The sequence below is a fragment of the Anabrus simplex genome, chromosome 7 (assembly GCF_040414725.1).
Source record: "Anabrus simplex isolate iqAnaSimp1 chromosome 7, ASM4041472v1, whole genome shotgun sequence".
NCBI lineage: Eukaryota > Metazoa > Arthropoda > Insecta > Orthoptera > Tettigoniidae > Anabrus > Anabrus simplex.
Window position 1 is genome coordinate 215077259 of NC_090271.1, and position 22079 is coordinate 215099337.

Consider the following 22079-nt stretch of genomic DNA (forward strand, 5'->3'; position numbering starts at 1 on the left):
TATGACAAGATTCATCTTCAAATCATCAGGCGTGAAAGACCTCCGATTATCACTTAACACATTCTTGTAAGAAGAGAAGCTCCTTTCTATGTCACAAGGTTATTGGTGAATATTAAATCATGTAAAAGGTGCAGTGAAGTCTATGGCCTTCATTCTATACAAACGGTATTCCACTTTTATTAACTGCAGATGTGATACCAAGAAGCAGTTTTGTGAACACTAGTTCGCATTCGATAATTTGAAGATGATTTTGCACAAGTACAGCTGTCAATAGACAGCCAAAATATGACAGAAATATGATGTTTCTACAAAAATAGGTCAAAATATGACCTTATGACAAAAAATAGCCAAAATATGCATTTATATGACAAATAAAAATGACTTAATTGTAACGATAATCACCTGAATTGCGCCAAAATCCAGTCAGGCAAGAAAATGGATACAAGGAAAAAATATGACTTTTCCTAAACATCCGAGCCCTAGTGATTACATCCCTCCACATAGGGTTGGCACCAGGAAGGGCATCCGGCCTTAAAACAATGCGAAATCCAAATGTGCAACCCTTCAAGTGTGGGAAAAACGGTAGGAGAACAAGATTCTAATTTTATCTAACCTAATCTGCTGTAATATTAATATAGAATATCAAAGTATTTTTCTCAAAACTAAAGAGCCTTATTTTCATATGGTGAAAAAACACATGACAAAGTACAATAACAAAAGAAATGAAACAATTAACATACTAGCATAATATTATAAAACCTCACTTTACAATACATAGTTCTTAGATTTCCCCTATTTTTATGACTTCATACAATTGCACAATGAAGTTCAGGTAGAAACTCATGCATTGGTAGACTGTGTTTTGGACGTGGAGTGTGATGAATTTATTTGTTCTGCTATCTGGAGGAAAGTGCACATATTTTTTAAAAACAATGAACCCCCTACGATTAACAAAGTGTTATCAGCTGTAAATTCTCATCCCGAACTCCCAGATTTAAAAAAATCCTCCCTTCACAGGCTACTGAAAGAAATAGGTTCCGAGTTCATCAGTAGAAATAAAAAAGGATCGTAGTGGACAGAGATGGTGTTATATTAAGGCGTAGGTATTATCTCTGCAAGATAAGAGAATTTAGACAACAGGAAGAGAAATTATACTATTTGGATGAGACCTGGATTAACGAAGCGCATACAACATCAAAGGCATGGCAAGACACTATTGTAAAGTTGAAGAAACAGTCATTTCTTTCAGGTTTAAGCACAGAGCTAAAAATCCAGCAGTGAGGTGTAAGCGACTGATGGTGTTACACATTGGAACTGATGACGGTTTTGTGGAGGGTGGTGATTGTGTGTTCGAGTCTAGAAAAAATGTAGACTATCACTATGAAATGGCTGGTGACATATTTAACATGACTGCTACACCGAAATTTATGGAATTGCCGTCTAGTGCCATGAGCTAATAACATTTAGTTACTCCTTAGTGCTAAAACGTTCACAGATTTAACCAAGCAAGTAATTGGTGAAATGAGGATATATTTGGTTAACTAACTATGTTTATTTGGTAAAATATGGTGATCCCATATGGGGTTGTATTTGTCATTACGAATTGTAAACGTATACATGCCCCAGTAGTTAACTGTCCTGACGCTCGGCCATACTTTGCAACATGTTATATTTCGTTGATCATGAGAAAAGTGTTAGCTTGTTCATACTATGAGCTTGCTACTGCTGAAGTGTTATTCAGATTTGTAGGATGAGCGAGAAAACACATTTCAGCTAAATGACAAACATTATCTCAAATTTTATTCATGAACACAAGATTTTATAAAAATGGAAATTAAATCATTCATTATACTTTGCATTTGAAAGATATATACATTTCACATAATAACAGAAACAGTGAATTGTTTAATACTTGGCACAATAACTGCTCTTTACCCTGTACTAATACAATTGATACATATATATATAGGAAGAAAACATAAAGGTCCAATAATACTGTCTTGAGGAATTCCCCTCCTAATTATTACAGGGGCAGATAAAGCTTCACCTACTCTAATTCTCTGAGTTCTATTCTCTAGAAATATAGCAACACAATTTGCACTCATTTTTGCCAGTAGTCTTTCAAGATCTACCCTATCAAATGCCTTTGACAGGTCAATCACGATATAGTCCATTTGACCTCCTGAATCCAAGATATCTGCTATATCTTGCTGGAATTCTACAAGTTGAGCTTCAGTGGAATAAACTTTCCTAAAACCTAACTGCTTTCTATCGAACCAGTTAATAATTTTGCAAACATGTCTAATATAATCAGAAAGAATGCTTTCCCAAAGCTTACATGCAATGGATGTCAAACTGACTGACCTCTAGTTTTCAGCTTTATGTCTGTCACCCTTTCCTTTATACAAAGGCGCTACTATAGCAACTCTCCATTCATATGGTATAGCTCTTTCATGCAAACAACAATCAAATAAGTAGTTCAGATATGGCTATATCCCAACCCATTGTCTTTTGTATATCTCAAGAAATCTTATTAATTCCAGCTGCTTTTCTAGTTTTCAACTTTTGTATCTTATTGTAAATGTCATTGTTATCATATGTAAATTTTAATACTTCTTTAGCATTAGTCACCTCCTCTATCTGGATATTATCCTTGTAACCAACAATCTTTACATACTGCTGACTGAATACTTCTGCCCTTTGAAGATCCTCACATACACACTCATCTTGTTCATTAATTATTCCTAGAATGTCCTTCTTGGTACCTGTTTCTGTACCTATACATACCCTTCCATTTATCACTAAAATTTGTATGACTGCCAATTATGCTTGCCATCATGTTATCCTTAGCTGCCTTCTTTGTTAGATTCAATATCCTAGTAATTTCCTTCAATTTCTCCTTACAGTGGAACCTTGGATTGTGAGCATAATTCATTCTGGCAACATGCTTGTAATCCAAAGCACTCGTATATCAAAGCAAGTTTACCCGTAAGAAACAATTGAACCGTGGATGATTCGTCCACAACACAAAAATATGTAATCGGATACCATTTCTAAAACAAAATATAACGTAAAATAAATTAAAGTGCACTTTTCCTTACCATTGAATCATTCTTGGTGTGAGGGAGATGAGAAATGACATGAGAAGAGTTGCTGTGTAGCACGAATTTCACTAACGTAATCACTGCTGTCTGTTGGCACACTGGAATTGTTTCCTTTTTGTGCAACTTTAATGAGAAATCTATCCAATGACTGTTGCTGTTGCCTCTTTTGAGGATTTAACGAAAATGTGACATTGCATTGTCATTGAACTGATTCATCGCTTGCACTGCTACAGCCTTATTCAGGTGGTGTTTTTATACCAAATTTTGCACTATTTCCCACATTTTGCACTTATCCCAAATCTCAGTTGAGGTGAGAGATTCCATTGACTTTTCTTCCTCCTGTTCCCAGGACGAAATCTCCATAACCTCCCCCTGTTGTTCGGGATGCAGGTCCATCAGTTCGTAGGTGTCAGTTACTGGCTATGTACTTCCACCAGCTTTTGAATGTTCACGTCATTCACCTCCAGCGCCATAATCTTCCTTAACGACACAATTTCATCGACAAGCGGCGGCTCATTGTCACCAACAATCCCCTTAAGATCACGTCCAAGAATTCATTCCGGCCACAGCTTATCCCAAGCGGAAGTGAGAGTTCTCTTGGTGACTCCATCCCCGCCTTTATCGATGATCTTCAGGCAGTTCATGATGGGGAGGTGATTTCTCCCAAACTCACGGAGGGTAAGGTTTCTTCCTTCAGTCACTTCGAAGCATCACTGAAATAGTGCTTTGGTGTATAGCTTCTTGAAGTTCAAAATGACTTGCTGATCCATAGGCTGGAGTAGTGTTGACAGGAAGGAACTTAACCTTAACGAACTTGAATTCCTTCAGTAAGTCGTCCTCAAGGTCTCAAGGCCTAGAAGATGAGCAGGAGCCTTGTCTATAACCAGCAAGACTTTGAGTGGCAGATTATGTTCTGAAAGGTATTTCTTCACTACAGGACCAAAGACCTCGTTCATCCATTCAACAAACAAACAGGGGGGGGGGAAACGTAGGCACACTTGACGCTCGTATTGCGGAACCTCACTCGCTTATCAAGTCACAATTTATTTTAAATGTTTGCTCGTCTTGCAAAACACTCATAGACCAAGTTACTTGCATTCCGAGGTTTCACTATACTTCCACAACCATTTCTAACCCTATTTCTTTCCATTCTGCACCTCCTTATTAGTCTCTTTATTTCTCTACTATAATAAGGTGGGTCTTACCACCCTTAAAGGAACAAACCTGTTTTCACATTCCTCAATGGACAACAGGCTGATTCTGGCAGCTAGTGCACAAGAACTAGAGGTCCTCATGGAGAATCTGTTGATGATTAGTGGGGAGTATTGCCTGGAAATTAATAGAAGAAAAACAAAGGTGATGATTGTCAACAAACAGAAAGTCCACCAATCTATTGTGAGGGAGATAGCTGGTTTTGAGGTCATCCTGAAATTTGTCTACTTGGGCTCCGTGATTTCTAATACAGGAGGGTGTTTCAATGAAAAAAATGAAAAGAAGAACAACCATGGCCAGGGCAGCCACCACAAAACTGAGTAGAATATGGTAGGCCCATACAGTTACAAAGAACACAAAATTGCAACTGGCCTACTCCCTCATATTCCTCATTGTCACCTATGCTGCTGAGACCTGGACAATCAAACAGGCACACAAGTAAAAAATGGAGGGCTTCAAGCTGTGGGTTTACTGACACATTCTCCAAATTTCTTGGACTGAATGCCAAACCAGTGCATCTGTGCTGGAAGAACTAGGCATCCAGACTAGGCTTCTTGAGTGGATCAGCCAGACTTACCTCCAGTACATCAGACACATTACCAGAAGAACAGGCACCCTGGAAAAGCTTGTGGTGGAGGGAAATACTAATGACAAGAGACCATGAGGAAGACATCTAATCAGATGGCTGGACCAGTTGCAGCTTCCAGTAGGAAATCTTTCCACAAGGCTACCCTTATAGCGACAAACTACCAGACTTGGAGAAAGAAAGTTAGGATAGTAAAATCATGAACACTGTCATGCCCTGTCAAGGGTAGAGGATCGAGGAGGAGGAGGAGGAGGAGGAGGAAGTAATGGAGGAATTTAATGGTACATCTTGCATGCAACCCACCCTTAGCGAGCACCTGTGAGTTAATCTCCAGACTTGTCTGCACTTTTTAACATAATCTCCATTTCTTTGCACACATTTATTCTACCATTCTGTTAGCTTTGCAGTAGAATTATGTTCCATCAGCCCACAGTAACTGATAATTTGCTTTCTTTATGTCCATTTTTCCTTTGCAAAACCAAAAGGATGATAGTCAGAGGGAGTTGTGAGGGCAATGAAGGCAGAGTGCAACAGAACATCTCACCTCTTAATAGCCTCAGCATAGTGAAGTGTTGAAGGATGATCTTCTTTCAGGGCATTTATTGCAGAGTACATGATAGAGCTTATGGAGTGTTTGGAGATAATGGCAAGCATTCATGGATTTCCCAGGTTCAAGACATTAAACCAGAATGCATTGCTCTCCATCTCAGAAGATGATACCTTTAACTTTCCCAGCAGACTGTGCCTTTACGAAAGTGAAATGATGATAGAGGGAGTCATAATGGGTCTGTGTGCATTAGAACTTCAACAGAAGTTCAATTCCATTTTCATGTTCTTTTCTTTCTGCAGTACCTCATATAATAAAGTGGGTATACTATGACTAATAGTATCTGTCTTTATTTCTAGACTACTTGGTTCATATGAAGCCTTGAAAGAAGGTATAACAACTGACGCCTTGGTGGATTTTACTGGTGGAATTACAGAACGGTACAAAATCAAACAGGCACCACCTAAGCTACATAAAATTATGCTGAAAGCCTACGATCATGAATCACTAATGGCATGCTCGATAGAGGTTTGTACATCTACTGTAATATTTAGTCATTATGTCTAAACTGAGATAAATATGGTCCTAAAAAGCTGTTAAGGCATTATGCTATTTTTCATATTGTTAAATTGTAGTAAGGTGCCCATAATAATATGTAACTGTGATACATTTTCTCATGGGATGATTAATAACAGAGATATTGGAACCAACTCAATTTTCGTAGACAGAGATGTATTTATTAATTAATTAATGAATACATCCCCCATGAGGAGGCTGCCATAATTACAAAGTATATCAATTACAAAGTATTGTACGTCTTCAAAGTCAGCATTTCAAAACCAGATTGTTACAAGTTCAAATAAGTATTTTCAAAATTGGCCAATTACTTTTTGAAGGAGAAGTAATATTTTAACATGCAGTTTGAGACCTTAATGCGAGCTGTATCACACAGTGTTCAATAGCACTAAGCTAGGCAATACATTCTGGATGTGTTGACACATACACTTGCTGTTACTGAGGTAACACAGCATTGAAGTAGACAGCTGTGAACATATCTCATAAATGCAATGTGTTGTATCTCTTGATTTTGAGGCTTTGTTATGAAAGATCGTAATGAAAGCTTTTTGTCTGTTTCAAGAATGTAGTAAATGTCCAACCCTTGTCCCGCTTCTCTACGACATTGGGCATTAAGCAAGATGAAACTTCATAGCAATTTTTTAATGATCTGATGCCCTACCTGATGTCAGCCTCCTCAGAGGAGTTAGTGAGATTAAATGAATGATAGTAGGAAGGGAGAGGGTGAAAACTGGTGCCACCACACAGCCTATTCCTGTCGAATAGCATGAAAGGACCTGCTCAAGGCTTTTTTTTAAATGCTATTTGTTCAGGGGGTTGACCTATAGAGATCTTTTGCCCCTACTTGCACCATATGATATGAATCTACGTGTAATTGGAATTGCGGAAGTGTAGAGTGTTGAATGTGAGTTTGAAAGAGCATTAAGGACGACACAAACACCCAGTCCCCAGGCCAGGATGCTCAAAGCTTAATTAACGTCTCCATCCAACAGATGAATACCTTCAACAGTGTCATATGCCCTCATTCCATATGAACACCACTGGGAGGGTTGGAATTGAATCTGGGCATTTGGCACACAATATAGTGATTAGAAATTGTATACCACCACCTCTCCTACCTTGCCAGCCAACATTCCGATCATGAAATTTTTTTCGACCAATGGGACTCGGACTAACTAACTATGGTTTCAGACCATAATAGACTTAAGTTTATTGAAGTGGTCAACCTATTCAATACAGTACATTTGTGAGAATGAGCATGACACTTAAATTGGGACATGTTTTGCCCTTGTTGTGGGCATCATCAGCCTATCTCTCAGCCTCAAAATCAATTGTCATAGACTTGAATCCTTAATGATTGTCACCAGGTGGGCTAACATAATAAAAACAGTAAATAAACAAATAAATTAAAACACACTGCTAGAGTAAAACCAGACTTGTATGTCAACATGTCCAGAATGTGTTACCTAGATTGGGCTGTTGAACCTTGTGTGATACAACTCACATTCAGATCCTCATATTGCTACAGAGCACTCCACTATGCACTGTCACATTTTATGATGGCTGAGAGTCATGTTTACAGAAACAATTGAAACTATTTGCCAATGCTTTCACCTTCTAATAGTCAGTTTGAAAGGTATAGGAAGTGTCAAGGGTAAATGTCATAGAATATTCCAAAAAGAAGCTTAAAAACAAATAGTCCCATTTTGAAAACACGTCTTTGAACTTGTAACAGTTTGAACTTTAATGCAAACTGTACTAATCGGCATAGTTGCATCAAAAAATGAAGTTGGTATCAATATCTCAGTTCTTAATTATCCCATGGGGAAAACCTAGCACAGTTTCTTATATGCCCCTTAATGCAATTTAAGAATATGGAAACAGCATACCTTCAACTGTTCATAAGTTATTTTCCAGAATATCCTCAGTAGTGAGTGTGAATTTCTCTTCTGTAAAAAAAAATAAAAAATAAAATGAGAGCCAGATATGAGGTCAAAAAGGGTGAGAAGAAATATGGGGTGACAGATTATCTGAGTATTTGCTTATAAAATCATTAATACCAACATTAATGCCTAATTTCCACTGTCACTTACGTAGTACAGTACTATGTACATGACAGTGGACAGTGAAAATAAATGGTCAAAAGGTAAATAAATACTGGGAATGGAAGACAAGGGACACAGGACAAATACAGAAGGAGAAAAGGAACCCATCAAAAGGTATAAACAAGACGATGTACAAATAGGAAATCAGGTAATATACGGAACTTAAAAGGAGGGTGGAAACATACACAAAGAAAAGTACGATGATGGTTTAGGGATGGCAGAGAGTAACAAAAAGGAGAGATGAAAATGAATATGAAAACAAAACAAAAAAACAGTGACAAATTTAATATCTTCACAGACAGTCATCTTCAAGAATGGACTCACCTCTCATTAATCTCACCTCCTTTGATCTACAAGATTTTCTCAGCTGGCAGCAGTGTGTTCTGCCTGACTTTCATGATTAAACGTATGTAGAAAACTCTCACAGTATGTAGACATTTATCATTAGTCCTTAATTTTTGGTGTTTCTTGAGCTAATAAATTTATTTATAAGGAAAACTTCGAAGTTCAACCACAGGAAAATTGATTTAGTTCCATTAAGATTTTGATTTTATCTTGCTGTTAATTAAGGTTCAATGGGATAAGAGTAATGAATATGCAGTATGCACCAAATATACAGTACTGGATTTTGCACAGCTCTCATCAGCATGTCCATTTGTCTGTGTATTGTTGCATCATCATTTTGTGTGTTCCTATTAGTGCAAAGAAATTGTTTAAAGATATAGGAGGATTTCCACATTGAATTCAGGTTGTATAACAATTGACAGAGCAAGATATGCATGCCAGGATTGTGTATTGTGCAGAGCCAGATATGAGGTCATCATGGGGTGAGAAGAAATACACAAAGTGCTATACACAGAATATCTAAGATGTTTGCTCATATAAACATTTATATTTACAAACATTCAAATTTTAGGCCTTTTCAATTGTGAAATTACCAGCAATTCACCGCAGTGTAATATTAGGCTTGTCAGTTGGATTACCACACCTTATGAAGACTCTACTGGCTAGTACGTCCTTGGGACATACTGCAAGCATCCTGTGTAGGACAATACAGTAATGATGCAATAGAGGAAGTATGTACCTCTCTTTGTATAAATATCTGTCTTTATATAAAAAGTTAAGTTCCTAAAAGGAAACCACAACTTAATTTTGATTACAAATGTTAAAAAACATTCAAGTTCTTAAGGCCTTTTCAGTCATGAAATTACCAGAGTTTTGTCCCAGTGTAGCAGTGGGCTCTTCAGCTTGAATTGCCACAACTTTCCAAGATGCTGGTGGCTACCATGCCATTGAGACGAGCAAGCAAGCAATCAAAAAGTTATTTAAATTCTTACCCTTGGAGTACGCAGGCTATGAGGGCGAACTAGCGGCTCTTGGTCCTGAGAATAGGAAATTATTATAGTAATTGATTTCTAAATCTTTAAAGTTTGTTTGTACATACCTAAGTACAATATTGTTGAATTTCATTTTTGGTTCCGTATTGATGAGCGTAACTAATTAATTTATTCCTACAAAAATGACCTAAGCATGCCCTACTTTCTGTAATTCATCACTTGTTAAGTATTGAAAGGTGGAAGAAATAAATTATTCCATTTATAGAAATAAATTGACATACTTACGTGGTAAGAATTTTGAGCTTTTGCACATAAATCACCCCAGTCCCAAGAGGATCCCCTAGAAGGGACCTGCACCACACAAATCATAGTAAACGCATTTTGGCTCAGAGATCACCCAGACTCCATGGGGAGCCCCCAGAAGATACCCACACCCACTGTAGTGAAACCCTATTATCCCTGTTTATTTTCAATAATGTCATTACATAGTACAATGATAATACTACAAAATAATGTAGTTTTAAAAACTTAAAATCTTCTTTCATCTCTTCTTGGCACTTGTTAAAACTAATTATGATGAAGTCAAATGGTGTATAGCTTTTAGTGCCGGGAGTGTCTGAGGACATGTTCGGCTCGCCAGGTGCAGGTCTTTTGATTTGACGCCTGTAGGCAACCTGTGCATCATGACGAGGATGAAATGATGATAAAGATGACGGATACACCCAGCCCCTGTGCCAGCGAAATTAACCAATGGTGGTTAAAATTCCCGACCCTGCTTCACATCCATAGGTTAAACCTTAAAAAACCCTACACATGACCCCTGGGTGGTGCTAAGGAAGCAACAACATTGGCTGCTGGACCTATCTTCTAAAGATCTCCCAGCAAATATGCAAACTGTACAAAGTAATCCACTCAATGGCTCTTTTAAGAGCCAATTGACTCGAAAGCTTGGACATGGTATTAAAATTTGCTAACTGAATATTGAAGGTATCAGTAGATCTAAGTGTGATGTTTTGTCAAAATTGCTACGTAATAATGACATTGATCTGGTACTCATTCAAGAAACACATGCTGCTACAGAAGATGAGCTAAGCAAGAGAGGGAAGATTTATGGTTATAGTATTATTGGTGCTACCTTTGACAATGTATATGGTATTGCTACATATGCCCGTAACAACTTGGAGCAGGTTGAATTCATATCATTTAGTACAATTAATAATATTCATACTGTAACAATAAAACTGCAAGATGTAACCATCATAAATATCTACAAACCTCCAGCCATCTGCTGGCCAACCCCAGCTCTTCCAGATGCAAGTCATACGACTATCTATGCTGGCAACTTCAACAGCCATCATGAAACTTGGAAATATGCAAGAAACGAAGATTGCGGCATAGCTTTAGTAGAATGGTCAGAAGACCAAAATGTACATCTTATATTTGATGCAAAAGACAAAGGCACGTTTAGATCTGCTGCTTGGAAGTGAGAGTCCAACCCAGACCTCTGTTTCATCACATGTGACTCTGTTGGCAACCCTCTACCCATGATGAGAGAAGTTTTGGGGGACTTCCCAAATAGTCAACACAGACCAATCTTCCTTGAGATGGGCATCTCTGTTCCCTTAATTAGATCTTTCCCATGCCCACGCTGGAACTAATAAAAGGCAAACTGGACGAAATTCTCTGAAGAGCTGGCCAAATGCATCAGATGGATTCCGGCAACCAGCAATAATTATCAGAGATTTGTAGGGCTTGTGAAATCTGTAGCCAAAAAGCACATACCAAGAGGCTACAGGAAAGAATACGTTCCTGGATGGAGTGAACAGAGCAATGCCCTATACAAAGATTTTCTTGAAACAGGTGCCGATACGACTGGTGAGAAGCTATTACAGAGTCTGGATGAAAATCGTAGACAGAAATGGACAGAAACAGTTAGTAACTTGGATTTCTCTCATTCCAGTAGAGAAGCCTGGAGCCTACTAAGAAAACTTGGAGGAAGCTCAACAGGAGGTAGAGAGAAGTCAACTATCTCACCAAACAAAATAGCCTCCCATATTGTTTTAACTTCAAGGGTTACTAAAGATGAAAAACATACAAAAACGGTGAAAAAGAACCTAAGGATACTTAAACGTACCTCTCCAACCTCTTCCGAGTACTCTGAAGCCTTCACAATTGATAAGGTTGATACAGCATTAAAGGACATGAAAGTTGGTAAGGCACCAGGTTTTGATGGAATACATCCTGAATTTATCGTAAATATGGGACGGAATGCGAGAAGGTGGTTGACGTGCTTCTTTACCCACATACTTCAGACAGGTGTTCTTCCTAAGGAGTTTAAGATGACTAAAATCCTTGCCATATTGAAACCTGGTAAACCAAAAGATATACCACAAAGCTACAGACCAATCGCTCTCCTCAGTTGTTGCTATAAACTCCTTGAAAGACTACTATACAACAAAATTAGCATTGTAATAAATCAACATATTCCTATTGACCAAGCTGGTTTTAGGCAGAATCGTAGCTGTTGTGACCAAGTCCTTGCACTCACAACATGCATTGAAGCAGGATTTCAGCAACAGTTGAAAACCTCTGCTGTTTTTCTGGATCTTTCTGCTGCTTATGACATAGTTTGGAGAGAAGGGCTGCTGTATAAACTTCTTCAGGTATTACCATGCAAAACCACGGTACAATTAATTGGAAACATGCTGAATAATAGACTCTTTCAGGTTGTTCTAGGGAATAGGACTAGCAAGCTGAGAAGATTGAACAATGGTCTCCCTCAAGGATCAGTCTTGGCTCCTCTCCTGTTCAATCTGTATATATCAGATTTGCCACCAACGAAATCCAGAAAATGTTGCTATGCTGATGATATAGCTTTAGCTACAAGTCATAGTAACCTGAAAGAAGTGGAGAACATTTTAACTGATGACCTTTCCACTCTTAGTGACTATTTTCGGAAATGGAGACTCCAACCAAATACCAGCAAAACTGAGGTGCCCTGCTTTCATCTAAACAACAAAATGCCAAACTGTACTCTCCAAATGTCTTTTAACAGTAAGGTCCTCAGACACAATAATTACCCAAAGTACTTAGGTACGGTATAACATTATTTTTATTTTTTATTTTTGCTATGGGCTTTACGTCGCACCGACACAGATAGTTCTTATGGCGACGATGGGATAGGAAAGGCCTAGGAGTTGGAAGGAAGCGGCCGTGGCCTTAATTAAGGTACAGCCCCAGCATTTGCCTGGTGTGAAAATGGGAAACCACAGAAAACCATTTTCAGGGCTGCCGATAGTGGGATTCGAACCTACTATCTCCCGGATGCAAGCTCACAGCCGCGCGCCTCTACGCGCACGGCCAACTCGCCTGGTGGTATAACATTAGATCGGACACTCTCCTTAAGGCAACATCTAGTAAATACAGCAGCAAAGATTAGGAGTCGTAACAACATTCTGCAGAAGTTGTGTGGTACAACCTGGGGTGCTTCTGCAACTACCTTGAGATGTTCTGCCCTTGGTTTAATTTTCTCTGTGGCAGAATATTGTGCTCCTGTGTGGATCAACAGCTGCCATATGAAACTTGTGGACACTCAACTCAACAACACAATGAGGATTATTTCAGGTGTAATAAGATCAACTCCTACCCACTGGCTTCCTGTCTTGAGCAATATCATGCCTCTTTCATTCCATAGAGCACAAGCACTGTTGAGAGAATACTCCAAGATAAATGAGAACCCTGACTTGCCCATCCACTCCAATATTCCTTACCTTCAGAAGAACCAGTTGAAATCTAGACATCCGCCAGTTAAGTTTGCTCAGAAGCTCACAGAAGACAATTTCAACCCCTATGCCCAATGGAAGGAAGATTGGATCTCAAAAACAGGTGAACATCTCTGGCCTTTCTTCCCACCTAATTTGAGGTCTGATCTCCCTAGAAGAACTTGGACCATCCTTAATAGGATTCGCTGTGGTCATGGTGTCTGTGCTGCATCCCTGTATAAATGGGGAAAGATACAATCCCCCGAGTGTGACTGTGGTGCTCCTTTTCAAACCATCGAATTCATTGTAAAAGAGTGTAACAGAAGAGCCTACCCTGGAGATTGGTTTGATTTTCTAGAGGCCAATACAGAGGCTCTAGAATGGATAACATCTTTAGACATTAAAATATAATGTACTTGCTTTCTTGTTTCTCTATATATGTATATATGTCATACGATAAATAAATAATAATAGCACACTAACCATTTAGCCATGGAGTCAGACACTAATTATGATAATAGTTACATACAATGATTGTTGAGACACCACTGCAAGCCTCCTATGTAGGACAATGAAGTGACAGTTCACTATCGGGGATACATGTACCTCTACTTGTATAAATGCCTGTCATTATCTTATATTAAAAATTAAGTTCCCGGTAGGAAACCATAATTTAATTTCATTGATTCCAAATGTTAATAACATTCAAGCTCTTTGCCTTTTCAACCATGAAATTACCAGTGTTTTGCCTCATTGTAGTAGTGGATTCGTCAGTTAAGATAACGCTTTCTCTCTGACCAGGAGATGCAGGCGTGTTGATTAGGAATGATCGATGAATAGGATGGGCAGGGAATGTAGCATAGAAGATGTTAGGATTAGTGGCTAAGGGGCATTCTATTTTTCATAACTTCATAATAGAAAAATAAAAATAAAGAACAAGTTGAAAACAATGGACTTGGCATAAACTGACATGTAACTACTTGTAACATTAATTGACAACAGTAACAAGACAATTATAATTGTTGGGTTCATGATCATACATATTACAAACAATAACAATACAGACAATAGGATCATTGGAAAGATTGATTCTGGACTTACGTGAATGATCCACATTTTTTAAATTGTTGTTTTTTACTTTTTTACTTTTAAATTTTTTTTCATTAACAAGTTATAATGTGACTACTGCTGAGTGGTAGATCAAATTGTTTTGGCATGTTCACACATTTTTTTCCCCCAAACATATGATACTGAAGAAATTATATAGTGGACATTGGTGAACAGGGATTATTGGACAAACTGTACTCACAAAGATTTTGTATTTTGACTGACATATGAAATTGAAGAAAAATTATATTGGCTTCAAAAATAATTTTAATTGTTTTTATTTATTATTTTAATTATTATAAATTGTTTTAATTTTAATTGTTTCTATGATTTTTTCATTGACAGTGGGAACCAAATTATAACATTGAATAGTTTAAATGTTGACATGCCTACATGACAGATAAAGAGGACTTAACAGTTTCACTGTTTGATGTTGCAAATTCAGTATTTATACCGGTATTTATTTTTTTACAATTTGCTTTACATCGCACCAACACAGATAGGTCTCACGCTGACAATGGGATAGGGAAGTGGTAGGAATATGAAGGAAGTGACCATGTCCTTAAAGAACAGGCCCAACGTTTCTCATGTGTGAAAATGGGAAACCACAGGAAATCATTGGATGACCCAAGCCACACAGCCGCTCACTCAGTACAGTATTTATATTTGACACAATTTTTATAATTCTGATTTGCCAAAAAGATGTCAATTTCATTGTTTGGGTGATAAAAAAATAAGATGGGCATGTGAAAAATGTATGACAATGAATATGGATGCTTGTGAATGAACACTGAGTGGTACGAAAAACGCAATGCTTCAATTTCTGTCAAAACTAAAATTTATTTTAAATTTATGACACTTTTATGACACTAATCCACTATATCATGATAGAATATTGTGGTAAAGTACCATCTGGAAGTGTCCAACAATGAAAAGAAAAGACTATTATAAACAAATTGATCAAATTAAGCCAGAGATGCACAACGAAGGAAATATAGAGTAAGCTCATAAAAGTAATGCACTTCTGTTATACACTTCACACTTTCACTTCACAGACCTTGGGGATGATATTGGGGACCACTGTTCGGATTTCCAAAAGCATGTATTGCCACCTCTTGCACCAATGACGGCATTCAACCTTTCAGGCATGTTCCTTTTTAATGTGGTAAAGTCCTGTTGAGGAATCATCTCCCATTCTTCCAGGAGGGCATTCTGTAGGTCCTGTAAGGTCTCTGGATAGTTCTGATGGGCTCTTCTCCCCAGCTGGTCACAAACGTGCTCAATAGGATTCAAATCAGGGCTTTGAGCAGGCCAAGCCATAGCACGAATCCCTGTTTCATTCAAGAACTCTTGCAGAATTCTCACAACATGTGGGCATGCATTGTCATGCATTAGTGTAAAATCATCACCAATAAATGGAACGAAAGGCACAACATGCTCCAGAAGAATTTCCTCCACATACTGATGTGCAGTAAGGCTCCCATTCTCCACAAAAAACTAAATCCGTCCTTGCGGCTGTATTGATTCCTGCCCACACCATCACAGAACCACCCTGGAAAGGTGTCCTGAATGAGAATGTGCAAGGGGAATACCTTTCCCATGACCATCTCCAGACTCTCTCTCTTCTGTCAGGTGATCAGGGGCCAAACCACGACTCATCAATGAACAACACTTGATACCATAGTTGTACTGTCCAGCCAAGATGTTCCCTTGCGAAATGTATTTGAGCTGTGTGATGCTCTCTGGTGAGTTCTGGACATATAGCAGGTCTTTTGGACTTAAGATTGGCCCCAGTCTTCTTAGAATGGTTCTCTCGCTAACATTGATCCCTCAAAGTTGATGGTGGAGTCGATTTTGTGCTTCTACAGTGGTGGTGTGACAGTTCTGGAGAACTTCAAATTGTAAGAAGCGGTCATCTCTCTCCAATCTTGCTCTTATCAGGCCTGATCCTAGTCTCCTTCCAAAGCCTCCAGTTTCCCTGTACCTTCACACAGTTCTAGGAATTGTGGAAGGCGCAGTCCTCAACACTTCTGCAATGTAATGCATTCTATAACAATCTTCTACCAAAGCAACAGCTTTCACAGAATTTTCAAGGCTTAACAGCATATTTACTCCAGAAAGCTGATTACGTCAATCACAAAAAAATCCTGCAAACATGTGTGATTGAAAGGGGAACAATTAAATGTACAAAAATTAGCACTACAAGAGCAGGAAAGCATTACTGACTCACATCCAGTAATGTGTTTTCCAGGTTGCGTGGGGAAAAAGCTACTGAGGCTAATGCAATAAACAATCAGCACTTCATTGTTTGCTTGCAAAGCAACGCCAAGAACATACCCTGTCTTAAAAACTTGTTGAAGTGCTTCACTTTGATTAAATAGATAATTACACAATAATTATGCAACATTCATTGGGTGTTGCATTTTTCGTGCCACTCAGTGTATATGATTGTATGTGGGGGGGAAACAGACAGATGTGAGCTTAGGCCCAGATTGACATTGTTCCTGATAGTAAAATAATCTTATTTTATTCTGCTGGGGGAAGTGTCAGAGAGGGGAGGATACCAAGGCCTCAGTTCACCACCACCCTAGGATGGAGGGAGGGAACAACACAGGTGGAGAGGTGACTGGATGAAGTGTAGGGGAACGAAAACATTCATGATGGTGATGTGTTAGTGGTGCACTAGCCTCCAGCATCTTGGAAATTTTTAACAATCCATCTGATGAACCCACTACAGCACTGGGATTTCTTTCTTCTTTCTTTATTCGAATCAGAAATACAATAGAATAATACTACATTTAAAAGAAACAAACTACATACAGAAATATATACAAGTAAAAGGTCTACAACAATATATGTCATACAGATTCGCCCCAAAATTTGGCCACTTCAAGGGCATTTGGATTAGCCAGCACCAAGTCTTCCATTGTGCAGTTTGATGGACACAAGGGACAACATAGCAGGTGATCAGTTGTCTGAAGTTCACCACAGTCACTAAAGGCCGTATCGATGGGGAAGTTCCATTTCTGTAGAGTCGCTCTGGTTCTACCCACTCCAGATCTAAGACTGTTTAAGGACCTCCATGTCAACCAATCCTCGGTGTGACCGGGAGGCAACACTTCCCGTGGTTCCATCAATTTCAAAAGGCCAGGGGTCTTTTGTTTCCATTTGGTAATCCTGGCTTTGTCCGATGATCCTTCCAGGTGTTCTGAAGATGTTAAAAATGCTTTCCTGGACTTCAATCTTTGTCGGGCAGGTTGGTATCCAAAGAGTGGATGTGAAGGCATTAAATTTGTTTTAAGCCTTTCGTTGTTAGCAGCAACGTCTCTCCTAACATCACAAGGAGCAATACCGGCACTGAAATGCTGGTAATTTCATCAATGAAAAGGCATAAAGAGCTTGAATATTGTTAATCTTTGCAATTGATTAAATTAAATTATGATTTCCTTCTGGGACAATTTTTAATGCAAAAGCCAAAGGCAGGCATTTATACAAGTGGAGATACATACAGTACTTCCCTCAGTGCACCATCACTGGATTTTCCTACATAGGAGGCATGCAATGGTGTCCCAACAGCCCACTTCATCTTGGAAAAGCGTGTCGATCCAACTGAAAGCTGCATTGGGGTAAAGCACTGGTAATTTTACAATGGGAATTGAATTAAATTATGATTGCCTTCTGAAAATGTAATTTTTGATATTATTACTTATGTTAATGACTTATTTCCACTGTCACCTTCAAAGTAGTTGTCCTGGGTTGGTGATTTCAGGGAATTTTTTCTACATATTTAGAAGCACTCATGAAAGTCTTCCTGTCTCTGTGTGATGAGTACTTTGTGCTATTTCACTTGCATCTCTTCAATGGAGATAAAACACTGCCATTTCAACTGGAGTTTCATTTTAGGAAAGAGGTAGAAATTGCAGGGCATTCAGATCAGGTGAGTAGCCAGGCTGTAGAATGCTGTCAGTAAATCCCTCACAATAAGTGAGATGTGTGCAGGTACCGTAAAGTGGGGTAACTTCGGCCACTGACAAAGAGCAACACTTATTTTCTCCTGCCTCCTATACTGCAAAAGATGAACCACTTGCAACAACTAAAATGCACATACAATAGAATGCTCTATCAACGCTCGGTAGTCCAAATAAACATTGGCGGGCTCATTGTTGAGTCAATCTATTTTTCGCAGCCCTGACTAGTGTCTTCTCTGGTAACAGCAGAAAACAAACTGTTCTCTAGCCCCAGCATTCGGTTCTCCATTCCAGTGGTTTATGGGGTCAAAATGTAAATCTGGTAACTGATCAACATAATTTGATGCATTTTATTCAAATAGGTTTTTCAGGAAATAGTTTTGTGATATAAGTTGTCCTCTTCTGGGGTAACTTCCGCCATGCCAAGAACGTACAGGAAAACATTACGCTGCCATGGATATTGTAATTACAATCCTGTTTACTTTAAGAACGTTTTTGAAGGGATTAATAAAGGCACAATAACAATAAGCGGGAAAGTTTATCTCAACAGGGAGGGGAAATACAGTTTCCATTTTCAATGATAAATAGACGGATATCAGTTGACATGGACGATACATAATAAGAACTTGATTGACAGCCCAGATATTTTGTAATTTAGAAGACAGTGTATTATGAGGGCAGTCTACAAGATTGCTTCCTTTCTGACCACCTTTTCTCTCCATACAATTGGACTTTATGATTTCCGTAACTTTTATTTATTATCTTTTGTACCATTACAAATATTTGTGCAATGCAACATGTAATTTGTAATATCATACAATGCTTGTACGCTTAGGCAAAATAAAATAGTTTCTTCTTTGGGGAAAAATTTAATTTCATCACTATACATCTGTTTCACCATAAATTGTTTTAATTTGTTTGTGATTGTTGATACTGGGCATTTTTTTTAAAACATTCACAGTGGTCGAAGTAACACTACATCAAAGAAAACTTCGTTTCTTGAGTTATTATTCATTACCGAATAACAATTAGAATTACGTTCATATTTAAACATGAAGAACAAACATGGCAGAATTTATATTACATTTTTCAGAAAATTGGAGGGAATATTTCACATTTTATTTTTAAAAATATACGAAAAAGTGGCCAAAGTTTTACGGTACATTACATTGTCAACATACAGTGAACACTCCATTATGTTCCTTCCACTTGTCAAGTTGTTTGCACCGTACACATTCCCTCAGTTGTCTAAAAATGTCTTTGTAAAACTTCCTGTTGACATGTCAGGAGTTGTGCATGATGACAGTTGTTGGCTTAAAGTTGGTCCACAAAGCCTTCTTTAGTATTCAATGGGTTTCAGTCACAGTTTTATTGAGCCTAAAGCAAATTTAGTGCAGATACTTTGTTTTTTTAACATCAGCCATTTTTAAAATTGTGGAAGCACAAAAGAGATGGGGTAAAGAAAAGTACTGATACTCTGAATCACATTCACTTATAAGGATGCCAGTTGACTGATTAATTGTTGAAGCACACACCAAGAGCCACGTAGTATCAAAACTTAGTAAAGTTACTTGTTTGTGCAGAATATTGAAATCTTGAAAATCTGGAAAAACTTGGAACTGATGAGAGGAGAGCTTATCAATGAAGATGCCTGTTTCTGAATATGAGGAATATGTCCTTGAATGTTAGTATTACATGTCTGCTTCCTCTGCCCTCATTAACCTGTTACTATGTTTATCGTTTTTCATGTTCGTCCTTCCACACTTCCTATCTTTGATGATTTATATTCGTACATTTTTATTTTTTTATGTTTCTTACCATAGCCTCATAGTAAATACTCTTTGTTATAGTTTTCCATTAATGTTATTTGAAAATATGTATTTGCCATATGTAAAATAACTTGTAATCTGCAGGCCTTCGAGCTGAGCAGCAGCCGCCAGGCAAGGCATGACCTTTCATGGCTGTTGCACCACGGGGTTTGGTTTGGGTTTGTTCATATGTAAAATATCAGAAGATTGATAGAATAAAATAAATTTAACTAAATAATTATAAAGAAGGATATGTCCATTTGCCACTCTATGACTTTGTTCTCATATTTTATGTGTCAATACATTTTGTTTTTAATATTTATTTCAGGCAGATCCAAACATTCCTGAAGCTCAGACTCCTGAAGGGCTGGTAAAAGGACATACATATAATATCACAATGGTCAAATATGCCAACATCGAAACACCTGGATGGCCTGGAAAAACACCATTCATTAGATTAAGAAATCCCTGGAAAAACAAATCAGAATGGAATGGACCATGGAGTGCTAAGTAGGTTCAACCATTGTTTGTTTTTAAGTATCTAAAATAAGAATGTAGAATCTACTTAATGTATTTAGCTCCATAAATATTATGTCCGGGTGTTCTATATAGTAAATGAAAATGAAATGTCGTATGGCTTTTAGTGCCGGAATATCCCAGGATGGGTTCGGCTCGACAGGTGCAGGTCTTTCTATTTGACTCCCGTAGGCGACCTGCGCGTCGTGATGAGGATGAAATGATGATGGAGACAACACATACACCCAACTCCCGTGCCATTGGAATTAACCAATTAAGGTTAAAATCCCCGACCCGGCCGAGAAACGAACCCGGACCCTCTTAACCGAAGACCAGTACGCTGACTGTTCAGCCAACGAGTCGGACTTCTATATAGTATAGGGTTGCTATATTAAAATGCCCAATTTTCAGGACATGTAACACAAGATATATGTATGAGAAAGCCAATTTGAAAGAAGTGTGTAATTGGAACTGGCTGTCACTCCATATCTTAACCCTTTGCGGGCAGTGGTAACTCATGTTGGTAGGCAGCAAAAAAATTGATTAACAGACAATGCATGCAAAATTTCAGAAAATATACCCAAATTAACCTCATACCTTGTTTAAGATTGGAAACCCAACTTTGATGTGGTCTGAAGACAAAATAAATATCATCCCATCATTTTTTCAATGTGATCTGACAATGGTTAACTTTAAGTACACATTAGCCCTCTGTACATTAGCCTGTTAGTCACATTTCCTGAAATGGGCTCGGGTATGAGGTGAGATGAATTTATATGGCACGTTTATATGGCTGGATGCCCTTCCCAATGTCAACCTCACTTCAGGAGCTAATGAAGATGAAATGAATGATGTTGAAAGAAATTAGATAAGTAGTGTAACTTCTTGGAGAAAGTCAATGTGAAAGAAGTGTGTAACTGGAACTGGCTGTCAGCCCATATCTTAACCTTTCACGGGCAGTGGTAATTCATGATCGCAGGTGGCAAAAAAATTGAAAAAATAAACAATGCATGCAAAATTTCAGAAAATATACCAAGACAATGAAAATATACCCAGATTAACCACATACCTTGTTTAAAAGTGGAAACCCAACTGCAAATATTTACAGGAATAATTGACTCTGTAGAGCATGAATGAACCCCTTCTCCCAAAACAATGGTCATCAGTCTGTCGAGGCTCCAAACTTGCCTCATTACCTTACATTATCTAATGTTATTTATTTAATTCTAAAAATAAATTTGAGTAGCATCTCAGGTCTTTCCTTACTCCATCAACAAAATATTTACCATAAGTTTCACTGCAAGAATTAAATCCCAAAACAAAATAAAACAAAACAAAATGAACACCAGCAATAATCATCATGTGATGAGGCCAACTCGTTTTGCTACTTACAAAAATAAACATCCACAAACAAACATTCTTAACCTCATTTACATAAACAAAATAGCATCA

General features: G+C 38.0%; 1 protein-coding gene across 1 annotated transcript in view; it reads left to right on the plus strand.

Moving 5' to 3' along the window:
• LOC136877780 (calpain-B-like) overlaps positions 1-22079 on the plus strand; it is a gene marked incomplete at its 5' end in the record, with an annotated part of 257610 nt that overhangs the window by 95070 nt on the left and 140461 nt on the right. Inside the window, 2 exon segments of the mRNA XM_068228743.1 lie at positions 5809-5977; positions 20440-20621. Coding sequence (XP_068084844.1) covers positions 5809-5977; positions 20440-20621 — 351 coding nt within the window.